At 45.9% G+C, this 13,639-nt stretch overlaps 1 protein-coding gene and 1 long non-coding RNA gene across 3 annotated transcripts; both read right to left on the reverse strand.

Annotated features, from left to right (window-relative positions):
• Positions 1-6,656: 6,656 nt before the first annotated feature.
• LOC120675480 lies at positions 6,657-8,068 on the reverse strand. Of its 2 annotated transcripts, none has more exons than XR_005675371.1 (5): positions 7,912-8,068; positions 7,753-7,846; positions 7,219-7,276; positions 7,075-7,134; positions 6,657-6,950 (listed from the first exon to the last, which is right to left on the reverse strand). It is a non-coding gene; the product is annotated as an uncharacterized LOC120675480 (long non-coding RNA). The 2 variants fall into 2 exon arrangements; XR_005675372.1 differs by having other exon boundaries at positions 6,657-6,964.
• A 134-nt stretch (positions 8,069-8,202) lies between these two features.
• LOC120675479 lies at positions 8,203-10,002 on the reverse strand. The gene is made up of 3 exons (XM_039956681.1): positions 9,021-10,002; positions 8,777-8,904; positions 8,203-8,664 (listed from the first exon to the last, which is right to left on the reverse strand). The coding sequence occupies exons 1-3, from the start codon at positions 9,319-9,321 to the stop codon at positions 8,542-8,544; spliced, it is 552 nt and encodes a 183-aa protein (XP_039812615.1). The 5' UTR covers positions 9,322-10,002; the 3' UTR covers positions 8,203-8,541.
• Between the last annotated feature and the right edge of the window lie 3,637 nt (positions 10,003-13,639).

Below are 13,639 nucleotides of genomic sequence, written 5' to 3' on the forward strand. Positions count from 1 at the left end.
CCAAGCACGGTCCAGGCATGATATATTTAGGACTCGGGCCGGCACGGGTCCGATAGGCGGACCGTGCTTGTGCCGTATTCTCGGGCCCATGGATGTGTCCAGGCACAGTTCGATAATGCCGATCTGATCAGCCCGATGGACGGCAGCCGGCCCATATATCGCTGGAGGCCCATAAATCCATCTAAACTCTAATTTACCCCAATCTTTCCCCTTCCCCTTGGCACAGCCGCCACCACACCTTCCCTCTTCGGCCCTCCCTTATCCCTACAGCTCACGGCGGCGGCACAACGGCTCATGGTGGTAGTGCGGTGGCTGCGCGATGAAGGTGCGGTGGCTGTGCGACGGCGGCAAACGGAGGTCAAGGGCGATGCGCACGGCTCATGGTGAGCGGCGGCAGTAGCAGGAGGCTGTGGGTGGCGGGGAGGCAGAGCCGGAGGGGGAGAAAGATGGTGGGGAGGCAGAGACCGGGCGGGGGGAGGACGGCGGCGCAGCGGATCTCGGCGTGCGAAGGACGGTGGTGAGGCAGATCCTAGGTGCGCGAAGGACAGTGGCGAGGTGAGCCCGAGCGAACGGGGTGTACGGCGGCGAGGCGCGTCCGCCGGCTGCCGACGGACGAGCCGCGACACGATTGGGATATCGGGCCAAACGGGCCGGCACGGCACGCTCAAGGCACATTTGGGCCATTCCTGGGACGACAGCTCAGCCCATGGGCGGGCACGGTACGGCCCATGACCTTAACCGTGCCTAAATGGATCGTGCCTAAACGGGCCGTGCTTCAACGGGCCCGTGCCGGGCCGCCCGTTTGACCATCTATAGCACCATGCCGTTTGAGCCCTTCTTCGTGCCGCGCCCCGGCACCATGGAGGACGACGACGGTTAGTGTTCGAGATCCCCTTGTGCTCTATTGCACACATCATGCATCCCTCTGCGGTGGCTGACAACTTTTGGTTCTTGGAAAACCTTGGCAGGGGTGGCGATCTCGATGGTCAGCGCCAGGGACGGGTCGGCCTACGCACTGGTGCTGGACGCCAAGACGTTCTAGGAGGACGCGCGAGCCAAGTCCCCGTACGCAATGCCCTATGGATTTCACAGTTTCACTGCTGCTGGGTGCCCCGGAACTCGAACGCCTAGCTAGATGGATCAGATCAAATCCACTCTGCTGCTTGCGTCTTGCTCCGAGCGTATCGACTCTCGCGATTGCCGTACGTCGAAGTTGCGAACACAAGGTTGATATGTGTGTTACACTCTAGGTGTTTGAAAAATAAAATGCAGTACAACTAAATTGAATTAGCACATAAGAGGTGAAGATAAGGAATTATATCAATTAGAAAAGTTTAAATAAATTCAAAACTCAAAATTGAACAACTCATGTCGGAGCAAAAACAATTAAATTTCAACTCAATTCATGTTTCAAATCATGCACAAAAAATTCTAGTAGGATGATTCTAGTACTTTAAATGACATGTGCCTAATAGTACTTTCAGCCCAATTCAAATAAACATTGAATAAATATTGAGGCCCTTTAATGCAAATTTGAAATTATGACATAGTTTAAAGTGTGAAGCTCAAATGAAAATTTTCCTGAAACAAAAGTTGTAGATCTTGAAAAGTTACACAACTTTGGTACTGAAAAGTTTTTCATTTGAGTTTATTAAGTTAGAGAAAATCTTAGATTACAGAGAGGTCCCTATAAAAGTTAGAAATTACAAACAGGCCCAGCCTGCTCTGTTTTCTCCCTTTCTCTCTCCGGCGCGGCCGTACGCCGCCGGTGGAACTCGTCTGCGGCGCGCACCCGGCCAAGTGGACCCCCAGGACCCCACACTCGTCATCAGGCATGCCGCCCTGGCTTTTCCTCGTGCGGGCACGCATCCTAGACACCTCCACAGGCCGCCACGCCGCCTGCCCGAGCTCCCAGCGCCGCCACCTCACCGGACAAGCGCGCCAGCCCCGGTTCGACCTTCCCCAGGCCGATTTGCCTTCCACATTAAGCCTTGAGGACTATAAATACCCCAGGTCGGCCTCTTGCGCGCGGAAACGCCTCCTCCGCCGCTCCGCCATCTTCCTCCTCGCCGGCGAGCTCTGCTCCGCCGCTGACAAGCCCCCTCCACCCCCACATTGCCTTATCCGAGCCTCCTCACCTCTTCACCAAGCTTCACTGAAGCCGACGGACCCAGCTGTGTTGGGCCGAGCTCGTCGGAGTCACGTCCCCTTCGCCGCTGCGACTACTCCGCCGTCAACCCACCTCCTCCGACAACCCCAGACCCAGCCCCGACCCTCACAAGGTTCGCCAGAGTCCCGTGACCATTTTCCCCCACCTCCCCCTCGCCGCGCGGTGATGGACCTTGCTAGAATCGACCGGATTCCACAGGTGTCCACCATGCCAGGGGCATATCTGTAAAAGATTCAAATCTTTTTAGGGGCCTGAACAATAAAGTATATGAACACTCTATGTTTTAATTTTGTGAACTTCAAAAATGCCTACAAAATCATAGAAAATTCAAAAAATGTAAACTAAAATGTTTTGGAATCCTTGCAACAACATCTACAAGTTTCGTTACATGCACATCTGCGGATTTTGTCTGTATTTTAATCTACAAAAAAGATTAGATTAAATAGGCTTTAATTGTTCTAGGAGTTTTGTTCAGTACCTATACTTGGTTTTTGGCTAGATGGTTTCTGGTACTGATATTAGTCTCTGGAAAAAGTTTGAACCCAAATGGAAATCATTTACTTGCTCAAAGATCCAAGATTCCTAGATCTACTAGTTTTGTTCATATATTAATACTGGTAGAACTATTAGTGATCTATGTACAAAACTTTTTCCCTGCATGCATGTCACTAAATACCTACTGTTGCGCAAGTTTAAGAAATTGTATACCTGGTTTACTAAATATTGGATTTAATGCTTGTTAAGTAGGCTTATTTTATGATAAATAGTTAATGTGCTTAGAAAAATCTGATATTATTTGTGGAACTTTATTTTAGTCATATATTATTTTCTGTAAAGTTTGAGCTCCATTTGATGAGTAAAACTGTAGATGTAAATCATGCATGTTATACTGTGTCTAGTTTTGTTATTTTTGTTCTGGATAAAATCTTGTATGTATGTTTATGATCTTTGAATCCCTGCCTTTTCAGTATGACTAGATTCTGTATAGAAAGTTTGACATGCTATATTGTTCGTTTTATTTTTTGAATCTTTATACAAGCTCGTGCATAATTTTATTAATAAGTAAATATACTGCTGGATATAATGCTTTATATTTTTACTGAAGCACGTTTTGATAGAATTTAAGCCCTAGTAAAAATTTGATGTCCATAAACAGTGTACCACTCTCTGTAGAAAATAAGGTTGATAAATGCATGTTAAAATTTTCGATTTTATATCTCTTGCTATATACCTAGATTAATACTGGAAAAATTACAGTACTGCATATATCATGTCCAGTTGTCTCTGTTAAATCTTGAGATCCAGAATCCATACATAGCACTCTGTACAAAATTATGAATTCCTAGTATAATTTGAGTTAGTGAATTTTCATGCTTAGATACCTTGCTGTTAAATCCTGAAATTTTTATAGTACATTCCAGAATGCCTGATCTGCTAGATGTTAAATTTGCAGCACCAGTTCATGTCAATAGATTCTGTTATAAATTTTGTACATGTCTTTATGTTTCTATTCTAGAAATTAAAAACCACAACACAGCTCATTTTATGAAGTAAAGTAAATATAAGCACTACTCTATAAATGACTGCCCATGAAGATGAATTGAAAAGTTAATTCCTGAAATCAACTGTTCTGTTGGACCACAACTTAATCGTGAAGGAAAGACTGAATTTAGCGCATTGTAACACGTAATCTCTGCATTCATATAGAAATGGTAAATCTGATTAACGGTGACTACGAGCTGGTTCCCGCGAATCTTGTCACTCCGGAGAGTGCTTCTCTTAATTGTACTAACCTGAATCAAGACTTGGGTCAAGCCCCAGAAAGAGCCACAGGCTAGCAGTGTTCTAGAAGGCAAGCCCCGGTGCATTTAAATCTTATTATTTTTGTGTATTCATTCATGTATATATAGGTGTTGTAATAATTTATTTATTTGCACATTTAAGTTTTTAGGCGTTGTTTGTAACCGTAGATGCATGTTCCAAGGTTCTGATGTGATGCTCACTTGGTTTATCTCGACTAGATGCATGGCTAATAGGACCGGTAAAAGTCGAGTAGTTTCCTGCTACTCGCGAGATTATAGGAGTTGAAATGCTTTTACATTCTGCAGTAATATAAGGACCACGGACGGGGATATGGTACTTGTGATTCCCTATCTGTGTAGTGACAAAAAATGTTAAGGTCGCGGTGCGTGGCACATTTCGTTAAGCTTTTGAAAGTACTAGCCACATGCCGAGAAATATGGTAATTGGTAAGCTTAAGTACATGATTGGACCGGCGAGTGAGACGACTTGCACTCTCTATGTAGAAGTAGGTTTTATTTTTGTCCGGATGTACGGGTGCAGAGTGGTCGGACTCTGTAGTCGGGGAGGGTGCCTCGGATCCATGGACCAGAAAGAAAGGGAAAAAGTTGTGTGGGTAGCATAGTTCCCCATATGTGTGTGTTAGGTTCCCCTGGCCAGGTTAATAAACTCGATTCGGAATCTTCCGCCTCTCACGGCATGAGACTGCTTAACAATTTCTGTCACACAGAGTAACAAGTGAAATATGTTGACGATTAATCCTGTTGTAATATTTTATCTAACATGCATGTTTAGAAGTAGGATGCTTACTTAGAATAGTTAATCAAACTAGAATTTGAAAGCTAAAATTTGAATATAAGGACCTACTCATTGTTGCTTTTCAGCAAAATAAACCCAAAGCCTTTTATAGCCTTGCATGTCTAGTTAACGGACTAAGAAATATCCGATGACGGGCAAGCATTGCTGAGTGTTAGTATACTTAATCTTACTTGTGGCACTGTTTTTCAGGTACTGATTTTGAGGATATGATAGCTGGTTTGACTTGGCCTTGTACACTGCCTTCGGGTTGGTCAGTTGAGTGGGACGGTCCCTCAGCGCGTGCTGATACCCCTCCTGCAGAGTGATGTCACATACGGTCTTCATTGTGGCATCTTATATATATCGCTAGTCGTCATACTTTTACTCTTTCGCTGGATAATGAACTCTGATAAACCGTATTAGTTAAAACTTATGTAGTGCTTTACCTTGCTGTACTGGCTTGTAATAAATTTAAATTTCGCTGCATACCTCTGAGTTGTATGAAATGTTCTGTGTTATACTCTCTGGGCTCGCCTTCGTGTGAGTTGCTTGTATGTACGATCCCGATTTAGTGTGGCTTTAATCGGGACTTCACCCGAGGAACTACGGTTAGGGTGCGAGTTGGATCAGCGTTGCCTAGCAACAATGGTTATCGCACTCGGACCCACTTGAATTGGGTGATTCCGCCACAATGTGCCCTTGTGGTTCGAGTTTGATGATGAGTGATTGTCAACGGACTGCGTTTCGGATTGAGTTTGAGAACTAACTGTGGCGTGAGTCATGTCGTGCAACGTGTTTCTTGCCTTGCGGTGCGCAGGTATGGAAGTCGGAGGCGGTGGTCGGTGGCGAAGGTGAAGGTCGGGCGGGTCCGTGCCGATGGACCGGGAGCGGTGAAGGACGAATGCTGGGCTTGGACCGAGGGACCAGAAGGCCGGGCGACTAGCTGCGGTGAATGACGTCTGAGGGCATCGACAAGCACGTGATGTGTATAGGCACGTAAAGATGGCACTATACTTCAGAAGTACAGCTGTACAAATAAAGATGGCTGGTTTATTCTGGCCTTCTGCGAAAGGGGCCGGGGAGATCCAAGTATAGACGTTGTAGTGATGTGTATAGGCACACGTTTTATACGTGAAGCTACAGGGGAATTGTACGTAGCCCTTCCCACACCCAAGTGTCGTCGTAGCAATGTACGCGTGTAATGTTGTACATAGCTCTCCTGTGATCAAGTGTTCATTATGTAGTAGTAAGTATAGTGCTTCTTTATTTCAGAAAAGTTGCTTTGGTAGTAGCAGTAGTAGTGATATTGTTCCTTTTTCCCAATATATATCCCACACGTGTTCGTTTTTTGGAATCAGCAAGACTGCAAGAGTCTAGTGTGATTTAATGTTTCTCAGTCCTCTGTTCGAACATACCAAAGCCTTCGTGTATATACGAAGTCTTGATTCTCCTTTTCTTTTTTAAACACAATATGATTAATAGATACAGACCCTTACGCTCCAAACCCGTACGCACACACATTCCCAGTGTCGGAGGCAGAACTGAGCCAGGAGGAGCTCTCCTCCTCCTCCTCTCGCCTCCCCTTCCCTCCTTCCTCAAATTTGTAGGAGAGACTTCATGAGATTTCCAGTGGTAGGAGGGACTTAGCCTCTCCAGACCCACCGCTGGATCTGCCCTGCACATTTATATGAATACTAGTGGCGCGCGGGGACCTGCAAAACGGCCATCTGTTTTGTGGAACAAAGTAGGCATCAATCTGGGTATTAGTTTACGTAAAGATGGAGGCATAATGTTTATTATTTGAAGCGCTGGATGATGCAGAACGGTTTTAGCAGACATCGTTCATTTGACGGAATGCTACGCAGGCTGAAGCGATCAAGGGCTTAGGTACCGATAGAAAACAGAGTCAGATAGGGCTATACTATAGTACAAGAATTAAGTCTTGAAATATCATATTACAATGATCAGATGAGAATGGGTCTGCATAACAATATGATGGTGGAGCTTTGTAATTAGTTTGTACGCGTTAACTTGAAAAGGCCCGACGTTGCTGGTGGCACAAAATACCGGCAACTTTGGTTATCGTTGTTGCCGCACGATGAAAGATTAGGGAATATGCTGGCTCCTGAGGTTCAGATTATATCCGCGTTATGAAGTCGAAGCTTTCATCTCGGGCCGGAGGCTGCATAAGAATGACTGATGTTACAATGGAATCATAATTAGCAAAATATACGGGATATCCTATATGGTTGGAATATACAAATTATCTGTGGCAGGGTAGCAAACACTTTAAAGTTAAAAAATACCTGAATGGGCATTGTGAAGGCGGATGCTGGACATGCGACGCCGAATGGTCAGGATAGCAGCTGTCACAAATCGTAAATTGCAAGGGTTTATAAAACATACAATGTGGCAAGTTTAGCATGGAAAAAATTATGCAAAGCACATACCAGCGAGAGTTGTAATAGGAGGACGAGGAGAAGGAGCTTAAGCACCAGGTTCTCCATCCTGAAAACAGTGAGACTTGTATGAAGGCAGTGCCTCTCTCTGAAGTATTGTCAGGAATGGACGACTCCTTTTGTAGAAGCTCTCCATTCTTGTGTCTTTGGCCTTGTTTGGTTTGGTAGCATGGTAATGAATAGTAAATTTTGACCACTAATTACGGTGTCAAACAAAGCCAGTTTACAAAACCAATTTCAGAACCCCCGTGCTAGTGACCCTGAAGAATCTAATGAGGCCTTTGACCGCGCGATTAGAAGATGGTTACTGTAGCATCACTATAGCTAATTATCAATTAATTAACGTCATTAGATTCGTTGCGAAAAGTTACACCTATCCCTAAAAAGGTTTTACAAATAGACTTCATTTAGTACTTCATGCATGCGAGATTCTTTTTTCAGGATGTGTGCGTGCTAGAATTCTAGCATTGCCAAACAAGACCTTTGAACATGAAATGGTGACAACTGAATATTATGGATGCATACCTTTGCATTCATTGGAGAAGAACATTTAACATTTTTCGTTGGTTGTCAGAAACAGGTCAGTGGAAAACAATCGTTCAAATATCTGCACTTGATCCTGGGGAAATTAGCAGGTTGAGTTACTCAGCTAAAGTTAAATTTTAGAAAAAGTAGGAAATACACCTTTGTAGCTTCTTTTAGGAGAGGATAGTTCCGGATTCCATTGCAGAGGGGACAAATGGGAACATAGGCCATAGCTGAAAGGAGACTGCTTGTATGAACTTGGAGAGTGTCTTGTTTCTTCGGCTTCATAATGAAGATGCAGCTGGCATGGTACGATCTTTGAATGAATAAAAGAGCAGGCAGCATGAGCAAGGTGTCATGCATTCATACACTGTTTCAATTTTAGGCGACCTGCAACTGTCGTTTGAGTATCTTTTATTCACCAAGTCAATGTAATTAAACCCAGGAACATTGCAAACAGCATATTTCCTGTTGGGCACAAATAATCAACCTGCCATCTAATTATTTTAACTTCACAAGAAGCATTCTGAGGTTTCGTGCTCTCTGACTGTATCTTTGAAAGATAGACATATACTGACGCTATGTATATATATTAAAAAGCAAAACAAGACTCTTGCAGTTGCAGGTCATTGCCAAATGGAAACCAGAAGAACTAAAGACGTCTGAGTGAGTAAACCATCATTCGTTGAAAATGCAAGCGCTTCTTGTTGAAAATGCCGTCGCGCTCGGTCTGTCGCTCCGGAGCCGCTCGCCGCGGCCGGGTAGCAGCCGGCCTCGGCGCACGCCGCGTCAGCTCGCCGACTCGGAGATACTCTGCAGCGACGGCCGCCAGTGCCGCCCCCTCGCCCCGACGCCACCGGACCCGCCGCCGCCGCGGTGCTGCTGGTCCGACTTATCCGCCCGCTGACATTCCTGCACGAGCACCGCGGCGAGTCAGCGATTCATCATCGGAGGCCGGAACTCGCAGTTCGTTCACTCAGAACGCGAACGCCAGACAGGGGACGAGCGAGCGAGCGAGCCGCACGCGAGCGCTCGCCTGGCCGGCGGCGACGGCGGGCCCGGGCTGCGGCGGCGGCCGCCGGTCGTCGGGCGCCGCCTCCTTGCACCGCCGCGCCTTGTCCTGCCGCCAGGCCTGGATCGCCTTCGTCACCTCTGCGCACGCGACAGCATCAGTGGTGGGAATGGGGAACGGATTAGCTCGTCTCATCCGGAGCGGAGGAATTGGGCCACGACGAAGAGGGATCTACGAGCGGAGGGCAGGCACGCACCTTGCGACGTGACGAGGCGGTGGACCTGGCCCAGCAGCAGCGCGTCCTCGGGCTTCAGGAGCAATTCTGGCCGCAGGGGGGTGGAGCTCGCGCCGCCGCCAATACTCATGCTTCTCTTCCTCGTTCTTGCCGGCAAACTTGACGCATCATCCAATCCTGATGGCGGCGGCCCCCTGCTCCACCAGGATGGTCCCGTCCGGCAGCTGCAGCCCGGCCGACCTCCACCGGCACTGCACGTCGAGCTAGCTCTCCGGCGACGCGGCCTCTCGCCGAACCGTGACGCCATAGTCCGCCGCACCATCACGGGCCGCACCTGGACGGAGGCGCGGCGGCACGTGGTCGGACGGAGGAGCGGCGGCGCGCGGCCGAATAGAGGTGCGCCAGCGGGGGGGCGGACGAGGCGCGGCCGGGCGGAGGAGCGGCGGGACGCGGCCGGACGGACGTGCTGCCGCGCGCGGCCGGACCGGGGCGCGGGGCTAGCGCCATCGGGAGGAAGCGAAATTGGCAGGAGGAGGGAATGAGGGTACGACGAGATGCCAAGCGGTGGCCGCACGGTATAGATGCCGAGCGGGGAGGCCGGGATAGCTCCGCCTACCGGTGGAGGTCAACCTCGGCCCGCCGTGCCGCCGGGAGCCGCGGCCGAGCACGGCCGAGCCGCAGCAAGCCACATCGAGGGCAGCGGACAGTGCGGGACGGAGGGGCGCCGTTGGCGGTGTGGGAGCTCGAGGCCGGGGCTCAAGCGCGCCATGGCCACCGCTGCCGCGCAGCCGACCGCGCCGCCGCCCGCAGGCCGGCCCCGCCGTCGCCGCGCAGGCCGGCCGCGCCGCGCGCACGGCTGCCGCCGCACAGGCCGGAGAGGGAGTCGTTGGAGACGGAGCCTCTGCGCGTGGCCATTAGAGAGCGTCGTCCGTCCCTCTCCATTGGAGCTCCTTAGGAGCAGGGGAGAGGAGACAAGAGGCGCGACGGAGAAGACGCAGGAGAGAGAAAGAGAGAATCAGGTTAAGGCCCGTTTAGTTACATTTTTACCCAAAAATTTTCACCTCCCCTTTCAACACATGTGTGAAGCACTATATGTAATTAAATAACAAAACTAATTACACAGTTTGGATGTACACGTCGAGACGAATTTTTTGAACCTAATTAGTGTATGATTAGCCATAAGTGCTACAGTACCAACATGTTCTAATGATGCGGTCAAAGGCCTCAAAAGATTCGTCTCGCGGTTTCCAAGTGAGTTCTGAAATTAATTTTTTAATTAGTGTTCGAAAAGCTCACCCGACATCCGATCAAACTGCTGATTTGACATCCAAAATTTTTTGCCAAATGCAACTAAACGCCCCCTTAATTAAAGAGACCTTAATTAAAGAGAGGTAGCTCCTCCTCGCTCGTCCCCGTTTCGCGGCTTGCGGTGCCCTCTGCTTCTCGCCACGTTATGTACAGGGGCGTAAAATGGATGGGTCTAGTGACTGTAACAACTGGGTTGCTCCATGCTCCTAGACCATAATGCACCACGTCACGGTTGCTGGCGCATGCTTTTAGCCCATCTGTTATTTTTCATAGGCCGATTCTAGCCAGCTGCCTCGAACGAACCACTCACGGAGCATTCAAGTGTAAAAAAATTAGCGGCTGCATACCTCACCTGACATATCTCAGTTTATGTGCATGTACTCCAACTAAAAAAATTTGTATTTCACAAACTAATTATCTAAATCAAATTAAGATTACACCGTAGTGATCTTTGTGTTAAGACTTTCAAAACTAGATCACACTTACCTACGTTTGAAAAATATTATTTAAAATATTTTTTGCTCTAAAACATTTTCTAGAATATTTTTCTTAGAATATGAAATTTTATTTTTGGAATAATTTATTTTATCTTTAAACAATCTTTCTATGATGAACATTTTTACATCTCCTTAGTAACAACACAATCAAAATATTGTTGTCTTTCTAAAACAATTTTTAATTTATTTTTAGAACATCTTTTATGATGCAAGTTCATGGGTGCACATCCAGCGGGCCATGGTGGACCGACCTCCTGCTGCGACGACAGTTGCTGTCGTGCGTGTTATGTATAGACGCCCCGCGAAAAAGTAACTAAAGTCTGGAGTCTGCTGGATTCGTTCGCTATCGAAGTCAGTTGGATCAAGAGAGCTGGCAATTCTGCAACAAAGATAGAAAAGACTATCGTAAGAAAAGATCGACCTTATAAACATAAATTTGTTTTCTTCAACATGTCAAGTAATACCATGGTAACTAACATGTTTATTTTTCAGGTTTCACTACTCCTCTAACAAGAAAATCATCAATAAGCTACTGCTTGATAAAGACACTGGAAGCAAAGCTCGTGGTTGTGAACATGGCATTTCCAAATCTAGGTATCTCCTTGCTACAAACTGCAAATAAAATAGATAGACCGACTAGATCATGGCTGCACTTGATCGTAAAGCATTATCTTTATTAGTCGTCACCAAGTTGGACATTTGGTATATCATAGTATCTATAAAATTGATAGTGCATATATCATTTATACTAATGTAAGCATCTTCCTCTACTTAGCAATGCAAAAAGATATCTGATTTTGCATATTGCTGCCCTATTTACATATCCTCCTGCTTATATAATTTGCCTACCTAGACAACAGCCTTCCTCTCAAGTTGAATGTCAACATAGAATTTCTAATAATTCTTTACATGTGCCTCTTTATTGTTTTATATCTTTCTCTTCCAAATTGTGAGTATATGTGAGAGACATAGCCATAGGTACCATAGAGATGCTTCTGATCACTTTAATTTTTTTCAACATCATATCTTGATTCAAATATGGCTGCCTCCTCAAAATATTAGATTTATTGTAAACTCTTCGTGTGGCTATTAACAAGCTCTATAGCAACTAACTATCGTTCCTATATTTACAGTTCCAAATGACGATGCTTAGAAGGAAGAAGGGGAGCAGCTTATTTTATGTTTACACAGTTCCAACCATGCCTTAATCTGCATCTGATGCCCTGTTGCTTGGTGCTATATATATTTAGGCATTTTATATGAAGGGCAGGCCTGGTGCAGTTGGTTGAGCGCTTGCTCACCGAAGTGCCAGGTCGTGGGTTCGAGCGGTCTCCCCGCAGTTTACTGTGGGGGTAAGGCTTGCCTGTATATTTCCCTTCCCCAGACCCCACTCGAGTGGGAGCCTCTGGGTGTCTGCCCTTTATAACTTGGTGCTTTCAACATCAGTGAAACTCTTTTGGATATTGTATGACTACAAAGTGTGTTATCTCCTCCTTTTAATATCTTAGTATTTCACTCTTATTTGGATCAGTATTCTAAGTTACATGTTAAAATGTTTGGTAGCTACTAATACTGATTGTTAAATATAATTTATGGTTTTCACAGCACCTATGAGCTGCAGATCCCATTCAATCAACAATATTAATATTATTAGAATATTTGCATGGGATATTGGATACTGTATGCAACTCGTGATCGGGCGCGCAAAGCGCGCATTATGTTCTAGTGGATAGAGGAGCTACTGGCCAGGAAGAGTACTTACGGAGGAGGAAGGCTCACAGACGCCACAGCAATGTGGACAGAACCAGCGATGGCGGCGCCGGCGTCAACGTGAACTGTGAAAAACAGTATGAACCATGGTGCGAGGCCGTCCGATGCTGCGACGAATGGCGGACAGAATTTGGGCCGATTTGGATACGCTCACAGCACGCCTAGGTCGCGAACTTTCATATATAGAAATCCCTATGATACCTTTACGAGCATTTTCAAAGGACTAAATCTCAGTAGATTTCAAGATTAATAACAAATGGTGCATACCAAGACTAAATTCTTCTTCCTGCAGGTATGGTGATGCACTGATGCTCTTCAAAACAGGAAGCCACTAACTAATACTATACCTCATTTCTTAAATATATTATATTTTGAGTTTTATTCTGGTGGTCTTTTCCATAAAATTTGCACGAATATTAAAGCATCTAATATTTAATATTATTTTTTTTCTAAATAGGTATTATTTGGGCCCGGCCCTACCTGTACCCTAATGAGGCCCGGTCCAAGATGCCGTTCACCTTGCGGCACCCCTCCATCCGCTTATATTTTTAACTAACCGTATATGTTGTCCTAAACGTTATAAGTATGGAATACTTTTAGATAAATTATTGTACAAAGCTCTTATCTAGAATTGCATCTTTCTTGTACTTTCATCGAAAGAGATCAAAAATGGAGTTATTGATAGTCAGGTCTACTGACAACCAAGTATGTGAACTATGATGAAGCACGCCCGCTGGAGGTAGCGTCTACCCACAACAACCTTTGACATTGGGCATTTTGTTGATTTTTGATATATGCCTAAAGATGCTTAATTTTTAGATAATCAATAATAATACTATTTTGCGCCTTAGGCATAGCGTTTATTCTACACCAAGCAGCCAAATTACGTTTAGTAAAATGGAGTTTAGTAATCGCACACAACAGTTATTATTACTCCCTCCTTCCCTGTTTATAAGGCATACACGTATATCAAGATTCAAACCTTGTCATCTTTGACCAATAATTTGACTATTAAATTTTTATTTTTATAATGCAAATTTCATATGATTGGATTCATAATCAAAT

The sequence above is a fragment of the Panicum virgatum genome, chromosome 5N, assembly GCF_016808335.1.
Source record: "Panicum virgatum strain AP13 chromosome 5N, P.virgatum_v5, whole genome shotgun sequence".
NCBI classification, from domain to species: domain Eukaryota; kingdom Viridiplantae; phylum Streptophyta; class Magnoliopsida; order Poales; family Poaceae; genus Panicum; species Panicum virgatum.

Excerpts from the sequence above, each read along its gene's own strand:
- LOC120675479 (XM_039956681.1), bottom strand. The coding sequence starts at position 9,321 with ATGGTGCGGCGGACTATGGCGTCACGGTTCGGCGAGAGGCCGCGTCGC. Across the intron at positions 8,905-9,020 it reads CCGCCTCGTCACGTCGCAAG|AGGTGACGAAGGCGATCCAG; the intron begins GTGCGTGCCTGC and ends TCGCGTGCGCAG. Across the intron at positions 8,665-8,776 it reads CCGGCCAGGCGAGCGCTCGC|GAATGTCAGCGGGCGGATAA; the intron begins GTGCGGCTCGCT and ends GTGCTCGTGCAG.